The sequence below is a fragment of the Lissotriton helveticus genome, chromosome 5_1 (genome assembly GCF_964261635.1).
Source record: "Lissotriton helveticus chromosome 5_1, aLisHel1.1, whole genome shotgun sequence".
NCBI classification, from domain to species: Eukaryota; Metazoa; Chordata; class Amphibia; order Caudata; family Salamandridae; genus Lissotriton; species Lissotriton helveticus.
The window spans coordinates 1,587,033,163-1,587,055,324 of NC_136065.1; the positions used below are offsets into that span (position 1 = coordinate 1,587,033,163).

The window sequence follows — 22,162 nt, forward strand, 5'->3', positions numbered from 1 at the left end:
CTGCTGACGTTAAGAGTCTTTGTATGCTCGGTAGTTGAGGCTAAGACCCACTGAGGGCATTTTCAGAACATGCCATTGAGCAGTTGCAAGCATAGGTTGTGTTTGCTGGTTGGTGCCTTACTAGCTGGACAAGTGTTTATTTTTCCCGACTCATCTGCATTTATATTCTGTGCACATGTCTTGTGCCTTTCTTTTGTGGCCTAAAGCTAAGGAGTCTGGCTTAGGTGCCTCTGTCTACTGTTAATAATCTTTTCCTTTCCATAGTTTGGACGCAAATGTTGCTTTGTTTGCTTTGGCCCTCCCTGCTTTGGAGGTTGGATCAGTGTGAATCTCTATTGGATAAGGAGCCTGTCTTGAATGCTTTTGTCCTCCTTTGAATTTGACTTGGAGGGATTTTTGTGGGTTCTGACTGTCCCTCCTTTCATTGCCTTTGCAAGACCTGTACATGGTGTAATCTGCTTCTGCTATTGCACACACATGTTGATTGATTTCTGCTCTTGTGCTTGCCAGGTGCAGTAAATGGGACGGCTGATTTGCATTGGAGAATGAAATGAGCAGTGTGGTGGCTTTTATTGGAGGGTAGCTCTTGTTCATTGTTAGAGTTTGTTAGCTGAGTAGTGTGTTAGGGACCCTTTGGTGGAGAATGCATACAGAACGTTGTAGCTGGGTGACCACTGCATTACATGTCATTATGAACCCTGTCTGCAGTTCCAAAGTGTCCACCTATAAATCCTAGATTTTTTGTGTTGGCCTAATCAATTCATTGGAAGCAAAACAAAATCAACACCCAAAATGAATTAGATTCTCACGCAAAAGTCCAGGCCTAGAAACAGTGTCCGTAATGACCTTAAGGGAGGTGGTCACAGGAATGTTCAGATAATTTTGGATGGTCCGTAATGACCTTGAGGAAGGTGGTCACCGTACTGTTTAGACCATTTTGGATGGCCTCCCCTCGCAGTAATGCACTGTCCAATCTTCTGCTTTTCTCTTAATGTTTGTAGACATGTCCATCTTTGGTCACTGCCCAGCACATGATGATTTCTATCTGGTGGTCTGTAACCACTGTGGCCAAGTAGTGAAACCTCAAGCCTTTCAGAAGCATTGCGGTAAGATGTCCAGCACGTGGGATGGGGATTTGGGAAGTCAATATTCATGTCTTATTGTTATCTTCTTGCTAGACATTTCCTAGATTTATATGCAGCTGTGAAAAGAATAAATGCATCTGTGTAAAGTTATATGTGTATATGGGAATGTCTCGAGTGTGCACAAGATTTTTGATATTTTTGTTCCAATTAAGAGTTTAACACTGTCTGCTAGATTTGGCCATTGACCAAGATTCTCTGCCTCTCCAGAGAGACGCCATGGCTCACTAAGCAAGCTCTATGGACGCACACTCACTTCTCCACGTTCCCAGAAGCACCACGCTGTGAATGGGCAACCCGGTGCCTGTGGAGCAACAAAGTCCTCCCGGGATAAGTCTCAAAGTTCACGTATTCGGAGCCATCAGCAGGAGAAGTCGGAAAGCGTGTCGAAAGACAACATTTGGTGGGTTGTGAGGAATGGAATAATTTGATAGTACTATGGGGGGGTTGAAGTGGTCTGTTAAACTGGAAGGAAAATTGGACCCTGTTACAGAAAGTGGGGAGAGAGGAAAAATCGTCCTTGTAACTGTAGACCTGCCTTTCGGTATTTTTTGGCCAGCTTGCATTTCTAAATTTACCTGTATGTTAATCTTGTTTCAACTGACACCCTGATGCTCCTTCTAAAATTAGCTTTTACCTCTTCTTTTCTGTTAACATGCTTTCCCCTTACTTCTTCAGTCCTTGTGGAGAACTTTTCCACTCTTCACTGTTTTTTCTTTTCTTTATTCCTTTGTCCTACTGGCCACGTCATGTTTCTTTTCTCTCTCGCCTTCCTAGTAGCTTACTAATGCCGGTTGTGAACTTGGAAAAGATCCCCAGCATCCCGAAGACTGATGGACAAGGTTTTAAAGTACATCCCAAACCTGCTGCCACCATAGCTCCACCACCATGTTCCAAGGAGACGCCACCCATTAAGATGACCAACCCCATAAAGCTTACTCCAACACCATCACCAAAAGAACCTACAGTGCTGCCCAAAGCAGCTGTTGAAGTTCTTTCAGAGATACCACCAACATCCAAGCTATCTATTAACACTAGCCCTGCTCTGGACCTCTCAAGTAAAAAAATTGAAGCTTCCCCAGTACCACAGGAAAAAGACCAAAAGGAAGCAAATGGAGTAAAAAATCTATTGAAGCCCAACAAGAAGATTTCACGTAAGTGCCTGATGTAGCTTTCTTAATTAATAGAGATTCCTTTCTGAGGGCTACTTACTTGTGAAAACCAAACATAGAATGCAGAAATCTAGACTTTTCATAAATATCTCACTATAGTTTTTAAATCCAGACCTACTTTTTTCAAACATATTTTAGTGATGGGTTAATTTGCTACTGTAACGTGGGTCTAAACAAATCTGGTGACAGTGGCTTTAACTGCAGATAGAAGCACTTATAGGGAGAGAATGTACGCTACTGGTTTTGGAGTCTGTTTTTGCAAGCTGTTCACATGTGCCAACTAGGTATAATTGTGTCCCTTGAGTTCTCTTGAATCATGGAGTACTTTGAATTACGTACACAAATTTGAAGGGTGTCTTGCGTTCAGTCTGCAGATGTATGGCATGCTGGCCAGTTTGAGTTTCTTCATTTCTTTCATTGTCAGTATTTAAAGTATTGCAAACAATCATGTTTTCTTAATGATGGTGACTTGATGATTTATTTTTGAAGCAATAGTGGTGTGTCTGATCTGGACTAGCTTATTTTCTGACCTGTCAAATGGTTGCTATCTATTACAGGGGGGCTATGTGAAAGGAATCGGTCTTTTAGCATTGCCAGCTATTGTTTGCTCTTTGTGTGGTTCATTGCGGCTGGGGCGTTAGTTTTGCTGTGGTTACATAGAAGCAAGAGCAGTAGTTTCACTGTCACCCTTCCATTTTTGAGTTTCGTTGTAGCCTGAATACACAAGAAATCTTGGGTCTTGACACTGCATTGTGCTCGGTTGAGAATGCATATAGGCTGAGGCTTGGGGACTCTGCATTTGCTAGCTACTTTGTATGAAGTTAGCCCCCTAGGTTGGATTGGTTGATCTAGTCTCATCTGGGTGTTTAGTAATGGTGCGATTCAGTCATGGAATGTCTGTGATCTCCATGCTGTTAAGAGGCTGCTGTAGACTTGAAGGCAGATGCTACAGGCAATAGAATCCATACCAAATTCAATTCCGTGGTCAATTGCTGGTCCATCTGTTTCCATACACTGTGTGAAACGAAATTGTTGGTTTTTCAGTAAGTTATTTTTTTTGGGTGGAGTTTAGAGGAGGTCGGAGAGACCATGCCCTTTTGAGAAGGGAGGTAATAATGGTTGTCTGATTAACGTAATTCTAGATTTTGTGAATGTTTGGTAAAGGTGAAGAAACTGATTGAGAGAGAGAGAGGTTTTTGAGAGCAGTGGTATTTGTGATTTTGTCTCTAATTTTAGTAGGGAAAACACTTGCAAGTTTACATATTGTGCTTAAAGATGTGGGTATTTTGAAAAGTGCTTGAGGCATACAGTTGTTTCTTTTTTTTCGTTTTGATTCTCTGACCACTACATTTATTTTTTATTACAGTAGGTATCCATTGTGTGTTTGAACATATATCCCTAGGTTAAACAATCCTAATATGAGGATTTGGGTGGATTAGGTCTGTAGGTAGTGGGTGAGCTAAAGTAGGCAATTGAAAGATTGGCTTACCAGCTGGTGTAGTCATGCATCTCTTCTGCCCAAAAGTTACCTAGAGCTCATAGTGTCACGAAGTCTGAAAGAGAGGGAAGTGCTGGTAACTATATCCATGCATCTTACAACTTCTTAGTAGATCAGGTATTGAAACATACCTGATTCTCTGCTTTTGCTTATTTGTTTGTGGGTTGGGAGATAGTGTGTATGGTTTCATGTAGCAGGATATAAGAAGTTGTCTTTAAGCTTGGTTTCCAAGAACACTAGGAGAAAAGCATGTCATACAAACCAATTGAAACTGAGTATCTGCCTATTTCTCGAGATGAGTTTTTTTTGTCTCGGTGCCCTTGTTTCCTAGGTTGTAGAAAATACTTTGTTCTTTTTCATTGGACGAGTGCTGGTGTTGGTATTATTTGAACCGTGACAAATCATTCTGTGGCCTAATTACAGGGGCAAATTAGGCCTAATTCAAAGGGCCTAATTACAAGTGCGCCAATGCATTTGAGTCTGTCCAAAGTAAACCCCTGTCTGCACAGGGGTTGGAAGTTCTGAGGTAGACATAGGTGTACATTTATCAAACCTGTTTGCAAGTTTCTGGGAGAAAAGTCTGAATACGATGTACTTACTGCACTCGTTAAAAACCCACTCTGTGCTTTTGGTTCTGTTTTTCTTTGTCACAGAAATACCATTGTTAGACCTCCCAGACCTGTGCTATATTTCTATACTTCTTATGCTTTGGGTCTCTACAAATCCCTGCTCTACTATTAACATCTCCAGATGTGTTAAATCTTATGCAGCCCTCTTTTGCAGGCGTTCTAGTGTCCCTCCAGTGGATGTGTAATTTTTCCTTCCTTTCATAGCAGGGAAAGAGTGTGATCTGAACAGACAGTGTGGAGTTCAAAACCCTGAAACCAAAAAAATTTGTACCCGTTTACTAACTTGCAAGGTAAGGCTGGCTTTTACTCCTACTGTTTTTAACAGCATATCTTTTTGAAATTGTTTACAGTAGAACAGTTGCAATAGAATGCGGAGCATCTATAGTGTGTGGGTATTTAGCAAAAACCCGGTGTAGAGTATACAATGGGATTTCTACGTGTTGTGTGCGAATATAAGCACCTTTAATACATTTGCATACATAAAAGAATACCAAATAACTTCGCTCTTGAAATACATTTCTCAAAACTAGGCACACACACACACACACACGTGCACACTAATAAAAAAAAAATCATATTTACAGGGTGTGATGGCTGTGAGGTCAGAATCCGCCCTCAAGTGCAAGAGCTGTTTCTTTAGGGCAGATTTGAATTCCTGGATGGAGGGTTTGCCCTGATAATGGGAGAAAGAAAGCTTCTAAGAGAGGGAAAAGTAGGTGGATGGACCTGAACCTTGATGGAGTACAGTTTGGTTTGGTGATATCACAAGATTCTGGTTGTCAAATTGCAGGTTACTGATTGTAGCATAATGGTGAATGTTCTAAAAAAAAGAGTGTTAAGCCATGAATAAGTTTAAAGATCAGGGTTGGTAATTTGAAAAAGGCTTGTTAATTTATTTACTGATATTAGTTTTTTGAGGATCCTGTGAATGTGGAAGAGGGGGGAAGTATTCTCATGGCAAAATATATGCCCTTGCTCTACGTTTGGGAAACCCACAAACCCCATGTAATAATAATCTACTTTACGTAGCACAGGACAATTATTCAGTGCTTTTGTTATGTGCAGTCTTATCAGTGAGGTTTTACATATGTTCAGTTCGGGTTAAACTAAACTGTGTAAGGAGTTGTAAAGATGAAGCATTACAATGGCATGATAGGATGGAGGAACAATCACCAGATTACCGGCAAACATCTCATAGAGTTGTGGTACACTTTGACTGCCCGCATGTTTGTGAGATTAAACTGATTTAAGAACTTGGTGATTCATCCAAGTAGGTCTTGTTTATGTGGGAAAATGATTCTTTCACTCCTAGGGACATATTGTGACATGGCATGTATCATCCCTTAGGACAGACATAGGTTTATCATTCCCTGAAAAATACCCATGACCTATGGGGTGCTTTGAGAGAACAGAGACATATCAACAAACATAAAGGATACTCTTCGACTAAGAATGGTCTCAATAGTCCACTCCTGGACATTGGGTTTAACCTTGTCATGTGGAACAGTAATCACTACATTTTTAGCTTACCACTAAACAATTTTAACTTCAGATGCCTTGTTTAGGTTGAAAAGTGACAGGATATTGTCAAACAGTAATTCTCACTCCGCATAGCAAGCAAACCGTTTGTGCATTCAACAATTGCTTCTAGTGAGGAAAAACCCCCTACAGTGAGACACGCCACTTTGATTTGGATGCAACATACATATCGTTTTTATGAGAAGTCAAAGGTTTAGAAAAAGAACATTACTAAGCCCGCAAACTCCTTTTTATTCATGATAGAAGAAGAAAGGCAACTACAGTATTGGTTGGGTCGTTTAGAAACGAAGAGAACATTGAAGATTTCCTACAGGGGGTAGAGGTAAGGTGGTAGAGGGTGCAGGGTGAGAGGTAATACTGGGAGGAATTTGATTCACAGTTGCTGTAAAGGAAGGAAAGCTTCAGTGATAATAGTGCCATCCAGTGCTGAATATCTGTGAGACAGGGACATCCCACTTATTGGACTAACAGGTGAGGTAGTTGGGAAGGAAAGAAATATTTGGGTGTCATCCTATAGATGGTAAGAACCATGGCAGAAGATGTCAAGAGGATGGTGTAAAGAGAAAGAGTGTCACAACGACTAAGCCTTGAGTGATATCAACTGCTAGCAGTGGGCCAGCATGGTTGAAGTCCCAGGTAGCCCAGAATGATTAACAAGGGCGGTAGAAGGAAAACCAATTGGTGTCCATCAGTGATTCCTAAAGGAGTTGAGGAAAGAAATAAAGATAGGGTGAGCAGACTTCTTCTCAAAATGTCCGGAGGATGGTGTAAAGAGAAAGAAAGAGTGTCACAACGACTAAGCCTTGAGTGATATCAACTGCTAGAAGTGGGCCAGCATGGCTTGAAGTCCCAGGTAGCCCAGAATGATTAACAAGGGCGGTAGAAGGATAACCAATTGGTGTCCATCAGTGATTCCTAAAGGAGTTGAGGAAAGAAATAAAGATAGGGTGAGCAGACTTCTTCTCAAAATGTCCTAAATTACTTTTTAATTGGAAGATTCACACCATCACTCACTCTGTGTGCAGCTTTTGGTGTTTTGGAGAGGCCAAGTTCTTCCTCTGACAATCCTAAAAACTATAGGTAAGTATGTTACATGCATCAGTTAGTGATCACAACTGCACCACTTACTGCTGATTGGTCATGGACTGCCTACCAGGACTTTATTTCAAGAGTAACCCTTCCCTTTACTCATTGGCTGTTTCTCTTGTCTTATACTGTTACATTTTTGTGGGATGTAATTTCTCGGTCTCTTTGAATACATGCACTTCTATCAGCTTGAAAAATCTTGCTAGTATCTTATTGTACGTCTTGTAATTCCTTTTGGCAAAAGGTTATTTTCCTGTGTTACAGAATGGACCACATGAAACATGCATTTCCTTCAGTGTCTTTTGCAATTCCTTCTGTTTTGTGCTTCTGGTAGTATATTTAGATGATGTGAGACTGCCTTTCATTTCACGCTTTTGTCAGTGTGTAATGTAATTATTTTCTGTGTATTTTGTAACATATATATACCCATATATAATGCTATACCCGTGCCACTATTGCCGTTTGGTCTGATGTGTTTCCTGCAGCACTGGTTAGATTTTTCATTAGACGTCTTGTACTCTAAATGCAGATCCATTCAGTGCATCAGAGGCGCGAGGTCCAGGGCCGGGCTAAGGATTTTGATGTGCTTGTGGCAGAACTGAAGGCCACTGCTAAGAATCGGGAGTCACCCAAGGAGAAGAGTCCTGTGCCGAAGGAGCTGGGCTCTGACCACCAGGAGTCTTCACTTCTGTCACCCGTTTCGTCCAGCTTGCTCAACCCCTCTCCCAGCCGAGTGAAGCCACCAACCACACCCCCTAGCAGAGGAAAACCACCAACCACACCCCCTAGTAGAGGAAAACCACCCATCACTCCCCCCAGTAAAGGAAAACTACTCTCCACACCAACAAGTCGTGGGAAAACCGGCACCGCCCCCACCTGCCGAGGAAAACTATCTACTCTTTCCCCATGTAAAGTAAAACCTCCCAGCTCTTCTCCCTGTGGAGGAAAGCCACCCCAGTGTTCACTTCCCAGGTAAGGAAGCCCTGCAATGGTGCTTTGCTCTGATGTGATGGTGATGTAATGCTTTGAATCTACACTTTGTGATAAAATGCATCTCCACTGTCATGGGAATACTGCCTCAAACCTGCTAGTATCTTCAATGAACACTGAAGATGTATTGGTAATTTAGATGCCACCACACAAAATATTTTTTATTTATGCCAAATACCATTCAGTACAAAGCCAGAAACCAAATATATGTAATCGAGATGTTGCAGTATATCAAGAAATTGAAAACTATAGAATTGAACTATACCAGCAACTGCATGTCTTATAAGGTCCTGCAACACTAACATGATTTTACAATGCCCTTATTCAGTTTGTTTTAAGGAGTATTTGATTACCTTCTCAAATACAGTGTTTATAAGTGGCTGTGTGGGTGAGTGAGTTGCTGTGAGTGGCCATATTGGTGAGTGAATGGCTCTATGGGTGGGTAATTAGGTGTGTAGTGACTATGGCTGAGTGAGTGAGTGGATGTCTGAATGACTTTATGAATGAGTGATGACTCTGTGTGTGAGTTTCTTTGTGAGTGGCTGTATTGGTGAGCGAGTGAGTAGGTGGGTGTGCCAGTGAATATATAGGTGAGTGTGTTGCTGTCTGTGTGGCTCTATGGCTTGGTAAGTGGATGTGTAGCTGCTGTATGGGTAGGAAATGTGGCTATTTGAGTGAGTGTTTGGTTAAGTAAGTTGGTATGTGAGTGGCTCTATTGGAGAGTGGATGTTTGTGTGAATGGCTGTATGGGTAAATGAGCAGATGTGAGTGCTTGTATGAATGTGTGACTGGGTATTGTGTTGGTGTGTAACTGAGTGCTTATATGGGTGAGTGAGTGGTTGTCTAAGTGGCTGTATGGGTGAGTGACTGTATGAGTAGCTGTTTAGGTGAGTGAAAGCTTGTGTGAGTGGCTGTAAGAGTGAGTGGCTCTATGGATGAGTGAGTGGATGTGTGACCACTGGTATGGATCTGTGAATGGGTATGTGAGTCGTTGTGTGGGTGTGTGAGTGGGCATACGAGTGGTATGGGGGCGTGTGAGTGGGGATATTTTTAATCTGCTCCCCCTCCCCAGGCCGATTTTGATCCCAGGGACCCCATTACCCGGGCCTGGCATCAATTTTGGATGCTCTGGTCCTACCCAGGGCACCCACTCTGTTGGGCACCACGGGTTATCCTGTAAGCCCCTGCGGTACCTGCCGGCTTCCTGCCTCCTGCAGGAGCCGGTATTGGTTTGACAGAGAGGGAGCAGCTAACATGTAGCTCCCTCTCTGTCAAAGCAGTTGTGTTCCGTTCTAGCAAGCGAGAGCATTTTCTGTGCTCTCGCTTGCTATAAGCGGAGCACAGTTTGCTATGGGTTGGCAGGAGTAATAAAGCTCCCACCACGCTATAGCAAACTGCTATGACACAGGAGTGGGCACCCCAGGATGTAGCAGGACCCAGCCCTGGGGGTTGGTGGTCTCCAAGGCCACCCATGCTTCCAGGAGGGCCCTCCCTCCATTTCAGGGCACATCCCCTGAAAGGTGGTTGTCCTCTGGGGTGCCCCATGGTCCCCTGTAATTAATTTCATTTTAGCCCTGGGGAGGTGGCGTTACCTGGGGGTGAGGGGGTGCGCGCCCTCCCCTTTCCCCTGCAATAATGCAACATTTTATCCCTGGGGAGGTGGTGGTCCCCATGGCATGGGGTTGCTGAGCAGACAACCCTGCATACATTTGCAATCCCCCAGGGAGGTGGCGGGCCCCTGGGCTTCAGGGCACCTAGAAGGGGGGGAGGGGGGTCCCATGCACCCTCCTCCTCCTACATATATTGGACATGCCCTCGGGACTCAACATTACAGAAGCACGAGAAACCACGCTTCATGATTTTTGAAAAAATTTCCAGCGCTACTCCAGACCAATTTATTTAAAAGAAAAAATCTTTTTGGGCTCTGCTGGGTCCCTATGAGATCTATTCCCCCCCCCTCTCAAAAAGAGGCCTGTCGGTGGGGGGGGGGGGGGGGGGGGGGGGGTTTAAGAGGTTTGAAACTAGTTTCTTCAAAGCTGTTTTTAAGATTAAAAACCAGTAGATCTTTTTGTTGCTGGTAAAAATTTGCCACACAAAGTACAAGGAGGGCATTTTTCTCACCGATCCAACTTGGAAATAGTAGCGCTAATGGAGAACAAATAATTTTAGGGAAGACGTGGCAGGCAGTTGGTTTATACCCTGAGTTATTGTAATTGTTGTCTGTATTTATGTCTGTGATATGTAGTTCTAGCTAAACACAACATTGAGACTCTTGTGGAAAGTAAAACAGTGCTCAGCAGGCTTTTCTATCCTCTCACTTTAGTTGGTTAGAGAAGGCAGGCAGATGGGGCTGGCTCTTCGTGACTCAATTCCTTCAGGGTCGTTTTGATGTTACTAGTCTGCTGCAGTCAACTTGTACTATTTTGTTTGTTGCCTTTTTATTTATTTATTTATATCATTTCTAGAGCGCACTGTCACCTGACAGGCATCCTGGCGCTAATAGTGGCTTGACGTAACATGCCTCCTTTAAGATCCTACTGAAGCCAACCCCTAGATCTTGGGAAATAGCCATGTTTTAAAATTCCTTCTAAAAAGCAGGAGGTCACTGATTTGACTCCGCTCAAGAGGTAAGGTGTTCCAGTGCTTTGCAGCAGCGACCCCAAAGGATTTACCACCTGCTCTAACTTTTTTAAATCTGGGGATTTTTATCAGTTTTGTCCCAGATGAGCATAATGTTCGAACAGGAACATACCACTCAAATTTGTTTTGAAAAGAGGTGGGACCCATTCCATGCAAGGCCTTAAAAACTAAGCAGAGTGATATAAACTGGATTCTTTGTTTCACAGGGAGCCAGTGCAACTCCGCCAATGAGGCGGAGGACCTTCTGGACCATCCTAGTACTAATTTAGCTGCAGTTGACTGTAGCCTCTGCATCCTAGCAAGAAGAAACTTTGGTGACTCAAGGAGCAGGGCATTGCAGTAATCAACTCTGCTAAGTACAGTAGTCCGAGCTATCAGTGAGCGCGCCAAGGGGGGAATAACAGTAAAAATCTTCCGTAAAGTACTGATAATAGCCAGGCAACAACCTACACTTTCGTCACATGCGCCTCCAAAGTGAGATTACAATCAAATGTCACACCCAGGTTACGGACTGACTTAACATGTGTGTGTGTGTATATATATATATATATATATATATATATATGTGTGTGCATATATGTGTGTATATATGTATATGTGTATGTATGTATGTATGTATATATATATATATATTCATTCTACACATACATGCATATTCCTGCCACCTACTCTTGGTCCAGATGTTTGCAAATTGATTTTCTTCAAAGTTGTTTCCAAGTCACAAGACCTGTTGTGACTCCGCTGTCGGTCCACAATGCACCAGGGCAAAGACTCTCCTTTAGATTGTTTGTTTTCTTCTGCTTTGGGGTACGGGCATTAGTGTCAGTTCCAGGACTGATTCTATCGGTGGGAACTTTGGGGCCAGACAATTAAACTTCAGCTCCAGTCACCAAGAAACATTTGCTGACATCTCTGGTGGCAGGTGCAACGACTTCTCATTGACAGCCGCTGCTGAGGACCGCAACTCAAGATCCACACCTATCGCCTGTATTGAAGGGGCGTCAAATAACATCATGTAGTATTTCAGAGTCTGGCCGGGTGTGGTGTTATGGAACAAATATCTTTCCAGTTCTGCCCTAGGTGCAACATTGGGCGCCCTTTTTTTTTTTTTTTTTTTTTAAACCGAGTTTTATATAGCGCGAACTTGACCCGAAGGTATCTGGTATCAGAGCGCTTTATATAGCACCAGTTGCGTTACATGAGGACACATTGATTTTTGTTAGGCACGGGGAGATTTAAGTGATTTGCCCAGAATCACAAAACGTTCAGCGTCATTGCCGCGACTCAAACCCGGTCCACAGTGTCAATTCCTGAACGTCCACTGCATCGAAGACTATTTGGACATCATGAACTCTAGCCCACCACCCCAGTACACTTTCAGGAGCCTTTCAAGTCATTCAGCATGAAAAGCATCATCTCAATGAAGGGGTTGCACCAATCCTCAAGCCGTGCCACAACTAAAATCCACAGGATAAAATAATATATTACATATTTGTACAGTGACAACATATCAACCTTCGGGGGGATTCAGTGAGCTATGGCCTAGAGTCACATTGTGCTGAGCTGAGCTGCTGCCAGGGATCGAACCGCAAGCCCCTGCACTATAGTATCAGCTGCTCTGGCTGCTGCGCTACACCTCTCCCAGGATAGTTTCGCACATACCCTTGCTCATTAACCACCTCTGCTTACCTGTAGCCTGTTCTTGCCCCTCAACCACAACAAGATCTCCAGTGCAATAAGGTATTACAGTGCAAGAAGACCCTTTGGTACGGAAGAGCGCAGCCCTGGGTGCATTACAAGGTGCAGTGCCAACAGTCAACAGTCACCCAAAAGCTAGGACCTCTTTGAGCAGTAGGACATCTTCAGCAGGAGAAAAACAGGCCCTATTGGGCCTTTCAGCTGCTCATGTAGGGCAGAGCTCAGATGGGGAGGTGTTGCCCTCTGAGGCCTCAGAATTTGAGTCTGGGGAAGCAGAGTGTCCAGTCCTGAAATCCTCAGGATCACACCAAGGCTCCAAGTCAACAAGCCCATCCTACTCCCTTGCCCCTGTGACAGCGTCAAGAGGCAGATCACTTCTACTGAGGTAGTGGGGCATTGTTTCCAGAGCTCAACCTCAAGAGGCATAGACCTTTGCGTCCAGGTCCGCCACATGAAAACTGCTTGGAGAGGGTCTACATTCACTCCTCCTCGGGGAAGATCCTCACCAGTCCCCTTCACACGAGCACCCCCACACAGCTTTCTGGGTGCCCAAGAAAAGGAAACTTGTATTTGAGGAAGAGGTCTCCTTTGAGCCATCTATCCTGCCATTCATCATGACTCCCTGCCTCTAATAGTCCTTCCGCACCCCTGCTATGCCCTTGCACACCCTCCCAACCTGACTCCCCATATTCCCTTCCTGATGACCCGCGCACCTAGACCCTTACTCCGCTAAGGCTTCCCATCTAGATGATACTATTGCCTACCAGAAGGCAGTACACCAGCACAATGTTAAGATTGTCCAGGAGGAGGATGACTCCCTCATAGAAACGTTCTCCAAAAGAGAGGCCAGTGTAGTATCTCACTATGCTTAAGGCTTTGCTGAAAACTGCCACTGAGAACTTTAAAGAACCTGTAAAGGCTTCGTGATTACTCCATGGGTGGAGATGATTTTCTAGCCAGCACTTGATCTGGGAGACCTATGTGGGCAAGGTCCACCTGACTCTCTCATTGTTCACTCGGTGAGGAAGCATGCCTCAGCACAGGCAACAGACAGGAGATGCTACTCCCAGTCCCCCCAAATGGAAGAGAAAGCTGATTGATGCAGCTGGAAAGCTTATGGCTCTGGCCACCTCTACAATCCTGCATCACCAACTCCGTTGTTTTGCTTTTCTAATTTGACAACCACCATTGGAAGGAAATGAAGGAGCTCATTGACCATCTCCCTGAGGCCCACAGAAAAAAGTGGACAGAAATTGGTAGCCACGGGCAAGGTCATTTCCAACACAGATGTAAGATCCCCATTGGATGCTCCAGACACTGCCTCTCAGGTGAGTAACAGTATAATTTTCTCAAGTCAAGCTTGGCTTTGAATTTTTCACTTTTGGCCAGAAGTGCAACCACACTTAGGTTCCCTTTGATGAGTAGCATCTTTTCGACCCACACTTCAATCAGATGTTAGTGGAAGATTAACATGGAAACAGCCAAATCAGAGGGTGCCCTTCAGATGTTGGCACCCAGGCCTGCTTCTCATACGCTGAAGACGAGAGGAGCTGCCAAAACACAATATAACCAGAGACATGGCTACAAATCTCAGCAGCAGTCCTTCCAGGGGACACAGTACTCCAAGACATTTGGTTGTGGTGGCTGCAGAGGGTATGGGAGAGGGGGTGTCATTCAGGGTGCCTGTGCCTTAATTCAGATGGAGATGATGGCTTCATGTATCATAACAGTGCCACACGACAGACTGCACATGTGTCTATAGCAAGAGTGCCATGCGATGGAGTGTCATTAGGAGAATCTCGTGTTGTGAAAGGTCAAATGTAGGAAGCTGGCTCTGAATATATTATCACTAGGTGGTAATACCGTGCACAGTCGTGGCATTCCCCAAAAGTGTACAGGGTTTTAATGTAAAACCCAAAGTGCTCTATTAGTGATAGTGTGGGAGAGCAGCCTTAATTAATTAATTGTGGGTTTCTAAAGCGCTAGAATCGACTCCCGAAGGAGTATCTCTGCGCTGTAGACCGCTGGGGAACCCGTCCTGGCTTTCCCTGTGAGATGGTCCCTACTGGTTTTCTCCAAGGTGAAACCAGGCATCCCCGGCGTATGTGGGGGGCCGTTGTGGAGATGAGGCAAGCTAATGCCCAGAGTTGCCGAGTGTGATCCCTGGTTAGAGTAGGCACCGAGGTGAGAATTATCGAGTCCGTTGACCCTGGTCCACGACCCTGCCGCGTCTGGGATAGAACCCTGGTCCCGAGCGTCTGCTGCCTCTAACCAGTGAGCCACACCACTCCACTGGCCTTTGGCCTTTGGCCTAACACAGAGGAGTGTAAGAAATTTATTGCACAACAGTGATCAATAATGGACACACAACTCAAGAAGGAGATCCAGACCAAGGTCTTCGTAATCAGGTAAGTACGTTTTTTTTAATTAAAAATACTTTTCACTTTGAACAATAGACACTTGGAAACGTTTTCACACATTTCAATGTTATCTTATAGGGAAAACAATATTGCAGTAAAATAGGTAAGTATTTAACTTACAATCTCAGTCTTCGGAGCCAAAAGTCAGCAAGGGTCAGGTAAGTTCCAAATCTTCCCCACCAGCGGCACAGGGGCAGCCGGGTTAAGAGGTCAAAATTGGAGTTCGACCCAAACCATTCCAATGGAGACAGGGGGTGCCTGGAACCACACTGCTTGCAGGTAAGTAAATCAGTTGCAGGGGCCTAGCTTTGGAGGTTAGCACAAGCATGGGGGGGGGGCACCACAAAGCAGCACCACATATACACCATCAGTGGTACAGGGGTGGTCTGGTGCTGGGTGCAAATTCAACATCTGGCACCCAATGCTTTTCAGTGAGGATCTTCCTGTCAGTAAAGACGCTGCAGGCGTGGAAACACAGCATGCAAGAGGAAGACCGACCGCACAGTTGAGTTGAGATGTAGGGGATCGTAGGGGCACGATCGGTTCAGCTCACCAATGCGAAGGGATTTCGGGTCCAGGGGTGTCTTGTTACTGGAGCCGGTCGCGGTCGGGGGAGCCTCTAGATTCACACTGAAGATGCCCTTGTGGAGAGCAAGAGATCAGCCAATGCTGGACACGAGTTCTGGATGGCCAGAGAGACTTCAATGCACAGGTGAGCCACTCAGACTTAGGCAGTAGGCATCGTGGCCAGGGTGGGCAGGGACCGTGGATCCGCCTGGATCCGCAGTCTTTGTACTCTGTTTCTTCTGGACAGGTCCTTAGTCCACGAGAGATTGGAGTCTTTTTTTGGAAAGCAAAGGCCTCTAGGGGTCTCTGAGGTCGCTCATGCAAGACAAATCGCAGGGGCCTCAAAGCAGGAGACCGGCCGGTAGGGCTGGGGCAAGGCAGTTGTCTTCTGGCTTCAGCTGCAGGGTGTCTTGTTTCTCCTTAGGTCATCGCAGATCTGGTTTTCTTTCAGTGGGAGCCTCCCAAGTACTAAATTTAAGGGGGAGGGGGGGGTGGTAAGAGGAGGAGTAGGTAGGGCCAATAGGCACCTTACCTGGGGTGACTCCACCCACTTTTGAGCCTCCCTCTTGTGGGAGGGGGCATAGACCTGGCCCTGATTGGAGGGGTCCCCACATCTTCAAGGTGGAGGGGACTAAAAAGTGTACCTAACTTCACCTCCTCCACTAGAGGGGTGGAGTTGGCAAAGGTGGGCATACCTCCGAGTCTTTCTAACTTTACCCGCCGGTTTTCCCGCTCAAAGTGGGGATTGTGAACCTGGGGCTGCCATCTGCTGCTAGCAGCAGGCTGGGGGTCGTATTTACGAAGGCAACAGGCCTTTGAAGCTTCCCCTTCGAGCATTGGCCCATGATTTGACACCTCTGCCCAGGATATGCATTGTTTCTGGCCCCAGAGAGCAGAGGCTCTCGACCCAGGAGTCCAGCATCATGCCTGTGCGTGGCAGGCTGCCTAAAGCCAGTCAGTGCCCACACCAAGGTTAGTAGGTTTTCAGGGTGCAACTCTGAGGTGCCGTGCCCTCTGAGTACATGTTTTAATAAATCTCATACTGGCATCGGTGTGGATTTATTACAAGGAGCTGTTTGGTTCCAAACACTTCCTGGGTTCAGTGAAGCCATCATGGTGCTGTGGAACTAGAGTTGTCAGGTTCCCATCCCATGTACTCTCTATGGCTTCCCTGGCACTTAAAATACTAGGGAATAGACCCTAATACTGTATAAGGCATATCTGTTCATGCAGATAAGTCCATCACCTGGGATATAGTGCACCCTGCCTTACGACAGGTAAGGCCTGCTAGACGGGTCACTTTACCCATATCTTAGGCAGTGCTAGCTGGCATGATGCAGGCAGTGTGCCATGTCGACTTGGTCATTATTTCACCTCACAGGTGCATGCCAGCTACAGGGACAGTGGCATGGTCCTAGCAAGGTCCCAGGGGACCCTCTACCAGGACACCTTCTTCAGCCTTCAGGCCCTAGCTACCTAGGGTACCACTTACTAAGGACTTAGGGGTGGCAGAACTACCAGTATTTGTACATGTTTTTAGGGAAAGAACACTGCTACTGGGAACCTGGACAGCAGGTACCTAATACTCTGCAGTCAAATCTGCATCAAAAGCCAGTCAAAAAGTGTGGGGTGGGAGGGCACTGTAACAGTCCCATTTTCTTACCTCTTAAACCAGGAGCATCAGGAGGACACAAAAACCAAGCCACCCTCCACTCGCACAGTTACTCAACAAAAAGGCCTGATTGCGACTAACACACAACTTTTATATTCTTAGTTCACTGGGTATCAACTACACCTCCTGGTAAGTCTATGCTTATATTATTTCAGTCGTACAAATGTGTGTACATTTATTTCAAATAAAATATTCAACCACAAACATGTCCCAACACTCCATGTTCACTGGGTATCAACTACTACCTACTCTAGTACTGAAGCTTATACGCCCGGTCCCGGCGTCTTTCTGGCGTTTAAAGTTGTATGAGGGGAAGGCGATCCCTGGTGAGTTGCTGGTATGCAGGCGTCCACCTGGCAGCCACTCGGTCCAGTATATTGAGGTGGAGATGCATCCCCGTTCCCTGATGAAATTGCCACAAAACCGTAAGGCAATTGAACATGTCAGCTGTTCAGCTTAAAATGGTCTAAACCTGCCGTATTTTTAACTAGGTGTGAACACTAGACAAATATTAAATACATATGATAGGTGTTCACAACCTATTTTAATGGGGAGTTCAGGCGACTCTTTGTTACACATTACGGGGTAGAGATGGTAGTTGGCACCATTTTTTGTTACACCTTTCTCATTCTCACATTTATTTGAGTTAGGCCACTTTTTTAATTTTTTTGAAGTGCCGATGATGACAAAAGTGAGCACACTGGTGAGTACCTACCAGCAGCTCTGTGGTGGTTGCTTATGTGAGGCAATTTCTTACCCACCACACATTTGTTCACATTTCGCATGACTAGTGTGCTAGTATCATCCTTAATCCTTAGGAGTATGGGGACATGTTTGTGGTTGAATGTTTTATTTGAAATAAATGTACAATCATGGGGGGTATGACTGAAATAATATAAGCATAGCCTTACCTAGGAGGTGTAGTTGAGACCCAGTGAACTAAGAATATAATAAAAGTTTTCTGTGTTAGTCACAACTAGGCCTTTTTGTTGAGTCCCATTTTCTCACCCCAAAATTTGGAGCACTCTCATATGGTTGAATAGCAACAGCCAGTTTTTTTTTTAGCTCCCTCCCATAGGTCTCCATTAATATAAACACCTCACTTATGGGGTGGGGCGTTCACCTCGATAACATGACTGTTGAGGGTGTCAGGAAGTCCAAATATCAATGACGTCATGTCCGCTACGTACTGCTCTGAGCTATCCATCTATCACTTGAAGCTTTCTTCAAGCTTGTTCGAAGCAAAACAGAGTCCACAAGTGCTACTTGGGCTGATCTTTTAACTCAGTTTCAAGATCAGCTGAGGCACCTAGACATAAGACAACTCAGTCTAGTGATCTGGCACGTGAGGCTTTAGAGTTTGGTTGCCTCAAGCTTCCGGATTAAATCCTGTCCAAGGCACATAAATCCATCACAAACGCCTGTTATGCAGCCAAGTGAAAACAGTTTGTCCCCTACTGCATCAACAAGCGCACAGACCCCCCCTTAAAGTATCTGCAAGACATTATCTTCTACCTCCTACATTTGCAGAGAGCAGAGTTTACATAGACTTCATCCTTTTACATTTAGCTGCAGTAACAGCATGTATGCAAAACAAAGAGCATTCAGCTTATTTAAAAACCCTTCATGAAGGGCCTCACAAGTCACATCTCTGAGAAAGGCCAGTTTGGAACTTGACACACATTAAGGGTCTACCTTTTGAAACACTCTGTTCCTGTGACATAATGTTCTTGTTCTGGAAGGTGGTCTTTTTAATTACCATTGCTTCATTTCGATTGCATGTTTTACTGGGATTTACTATAGAGGAACCCTTTATCGAAGTCCATAAGAATAGGGTAGTCCTTAGATCGAACTTCAAATTCCTACCCAAAGAGGTCTCCCCTTTTCACATCAGCCATGCTTTGAAACTGCTGTTTTCCCCCCACACTCGTGGAGAGGGTATTATATACATTAGATTATTAGCTGCAAATGTGTGAATTAACTGATTGTATTTTATTCTCGAAGTTTTGATAATGTTTTTTTTATAATGTTTTATGATGAGTGATGCATTGTCTTTTTATTGTATAATTTAGATTGAAATAAAGAATTCTGACTGACATTAGATGTCAAAAGGGCACTCATACTGAGCTGACACTACCAAGTCTGTACACAAAACAAAGCAACTGCTTGTAGCTTTTGCTATGCCTCACATGGGACACCAAAGTTTAAGCTGGCATTGGTAGGTGGATTGCTAAAAGCTCTCAAACCTGCTATGCAAAAGATCAGCCCACAGCCTGTGCCCCCAAAAGCGCGTTCCATACTTAAAACAATGGCACTATGGTTTTCTAAAGACTGACATCTGTAAATCTGAAACTTGGTCAGCACCGCACGTTTACTGAGCACTAGTGTGTGGACTTTCAAGCCTGTCAGTAGACTTTACTTAGCTATATTATTTTAAGAACCTTGTTTAAACATCTGCATCATCTACCCACCACTTGGAAATGTAGGTTTATAGTCTTTTCAGTGGATGTGTATCTAAAGTCATACGTGCTACTTGCATCCATCTGTTTGCTACGTTTAGTGCTGTAGATTCATATGTGCTACCTTCCTCGTCAGAAGCCAGTGATGATCAGATGTTTTCCATTTCATTAGGTTCTTCAGATCACAGTTCACGCTATGTTTGTCTTTGATGCTGCACTCCACTGATCTTTCCCGCTGAGCAGAAACCAATTTGAGGTCCGTCTTTGTCCTGGTGCAGTGTGGACCAAGGGGGAAGTCATAACAGATTTTGTGAATCAAACACCTGTTGAACAAAAAAAAAGAAATGTTCTGAATTCTGGGCCCAATATTAGGTGACATGAGTATGCAGAGCATGTGAATCTACAGCCATACACACTACGCTCTCAGACTACAAACATTTTTGGGCATTCTAATGCTCTTGAAATAAGAAAATAAGTGATGGGTATTAATAGGGAGATTACCGCCTCTCCAACATCCCTTCCCAAGCACAAAGTAAGCAGAAGCCTGCTGTATGTACAAATAAGTAACATTTAGAAATGAGCTGAACACTTAAATCTGGTCTATAGTTCTTATGCTGCAGATTGTTCCCGATACTTTTAGCTGCATGTATGCTGCAGCCAACACATGCAAGACCTTTAGACCTGACTAGTGGAGAGGTCATGACTGCAGGATGGGTAGTGACCAGTGCATACCTCTTCATAAATCTCAACTAAACCTCTGATCTGTCCATTTTCATGAACCCTCCAAAGGCCCCATTTGTAGTAGCAATCGAGCTATAATCCCCCCCCCCCCCCAATCCCCCAGTTCTTAGTACCTTTAATAGGTTGAAAGATTCCCTGGGAATGCATTCTACCTATTGCTTACCATTGGCTTTGTGATTTGTAGCTCCCATTTTCTGCCTTTCTATTTGTTGGCTTGATTTGTTTTGGGCTGTCCAATGTGAGTTCATGCCTTCCGAGGAGCAAATCCATTTCCCACAACCTCTCCTTGTATTCTTTCATTATTGCTCCTTTCTTTAAACCAGCCTGTAAATATTTTTATTATCTTGTCAAATCTGCTGTGCATTCAGAGATCGTGTTCAAATGTCAGGCTCGGTCTTCAAAGTGAGAGAATTTATTTGACAATCTTGCAGGATAGGACATGTTTTTTTCTATAGCACAACAACATTTAAACAAATAGTGCAAGTATTTCAAAATATATCAGAAAGAACAAAGCACTTTTTTTGTTATTTCTGAAGTGTTGGAAAAAAATACTTTAATATAAATCATTACACTAGGTGCTACCATTTCTACAAATCATTACACTAGGTGCTACCATTTCTACACATTATCGATTGTGTGCTGTGTAGTTTTATTAGTAAAACTGTATGTCTGTGCAAATGTAATGGTATTCTGCACCACTCCACGCCACTGCACTCTAAACCTCTCTACTCTTTGCCAATGTAGTCTGTGTCGCTGTACTCTACACCACTGCACTCTATGCTATCCTACTCTACACCACTGCACTTTACACCACTCAGCTTCACTCTACTCTACAACACTGCATTTCTATGCCACCGCACTCTAAACCTATACACTCTACACCAATGCCCTCTGCTCTGTACCGCTCAACTCTATGCACATGCACTCTATGCCAATCCACTCTACGCCACTTTACTCTACCTCATTGCACTCTACGCCACTCTACCCTATACAACTTCACTTTTTGCCTTTTCACTCTACACTACTCTACAGTAATGAACTCTATGCATCTTCACTCCACCTAACTGCACTCATTGTCACTGCACCCTGCTCTGCACCGCTGTACTTCACACCACTGCTTTCTACACCACTCTACTGAGACAAAGCACTCAACACCACTGCACTGTACGACACTCTACTCGGCAATACTGCACTCTCCACCATTGAAGTCTACATCACTCCAAATCACTCTACTATGCTCTACTGCACTCTGCTACTCTACATCACGCTACTCTACACCACTGCACTCTACGTCACTGTACTCTAAACCTAAGCACTACGCCTCTACTCTGCACTACTGCACTCCACTATGCATCTCTCTAATTTTTGACGATGCATTGTACGCCGCTCCAATACACAACACACTATGCTACTCTACACCACTCTTCAGCATTTCACTCTCCTTTGCGCCGCTAACTTTTAAGTATGCTGAACTGTAGCCACATTGGTGTACAACCTGGCTAAAACACACTGGCAAAGCCAATAGCTCTTTTCCAATGCTTGTTATATGTATGCCTCCTTGTGTCCTCTCAAATCTTCAGGTGCCAGAGGGTCGAAAGGTAGTCCTACATTCACAAAGGGATACCATAGCTAATGGACCCAAGGACAGACCCGTGTAGCATAATCTGGTTTACTTTAGGGTGATATCTTTTGCTTACAGCTCAGTCTCTGCATATGGGAAGGGACACATACCGCTAACTCTTCTCTCCCCAATACTACTCTCTTCGCCTACCCCCAAACACACTCATACCTTGCCCACTTTCCAAGCGACTGCTTGATAAGGATTTTTTAAAATGATTCTCATAAAACAGAATAAGATCACATTTGCTTTTGGGGGCCCAAAAGGTGATGTTTTTGGTATTCCTTTATG

General features: G+C 44.4%; 1 protein-coding gene across 5 annotated transcripts in view; it reads left to right on the forward strand.

Annotated features, from left to right (window-relative positions):
* Positions 1 to 22,162, forward strand: part of ATXN7L2 (ataxin 7 like 2) — a 54,207-nt gene that overhangs the window by 11,487 nt on the left and 20,558 nt on the right. For 2 of the 5 annotated variants that reach the window (XM_078644760.1, XM_078644764.1), the window contains exons 3-7: positions 1,002 to 1,106; positions 1,353 to 1,545; positions 1,923 to 2,296; positions 4,646 to 4,731; positions 7,596 to 8,038. In XM_078644760.1, coding sequence (XP_078500886.1) covers positions 1,002 to 1,106; positions 1,353 to 1,545; positions 1,923 to 2,296; positions 4,646 to 4,731; positions 7,596 to 8,038 — 1,201 coding nt within the window. Of the gene's footprint in view, positions 1 to 1,001; positions 1,107 to 1,352; positions 1,546 to 1,919; positions 2,297 to 4,645; positions 4,732 to 7,595; positions 8,039 to 22,162 lie in introns of all 5 variants that reach the window. The other 3 variants (XM_078644759.1, XM_078644762.1, XM_078644761.1) reach the window with 2 other exon arrangements.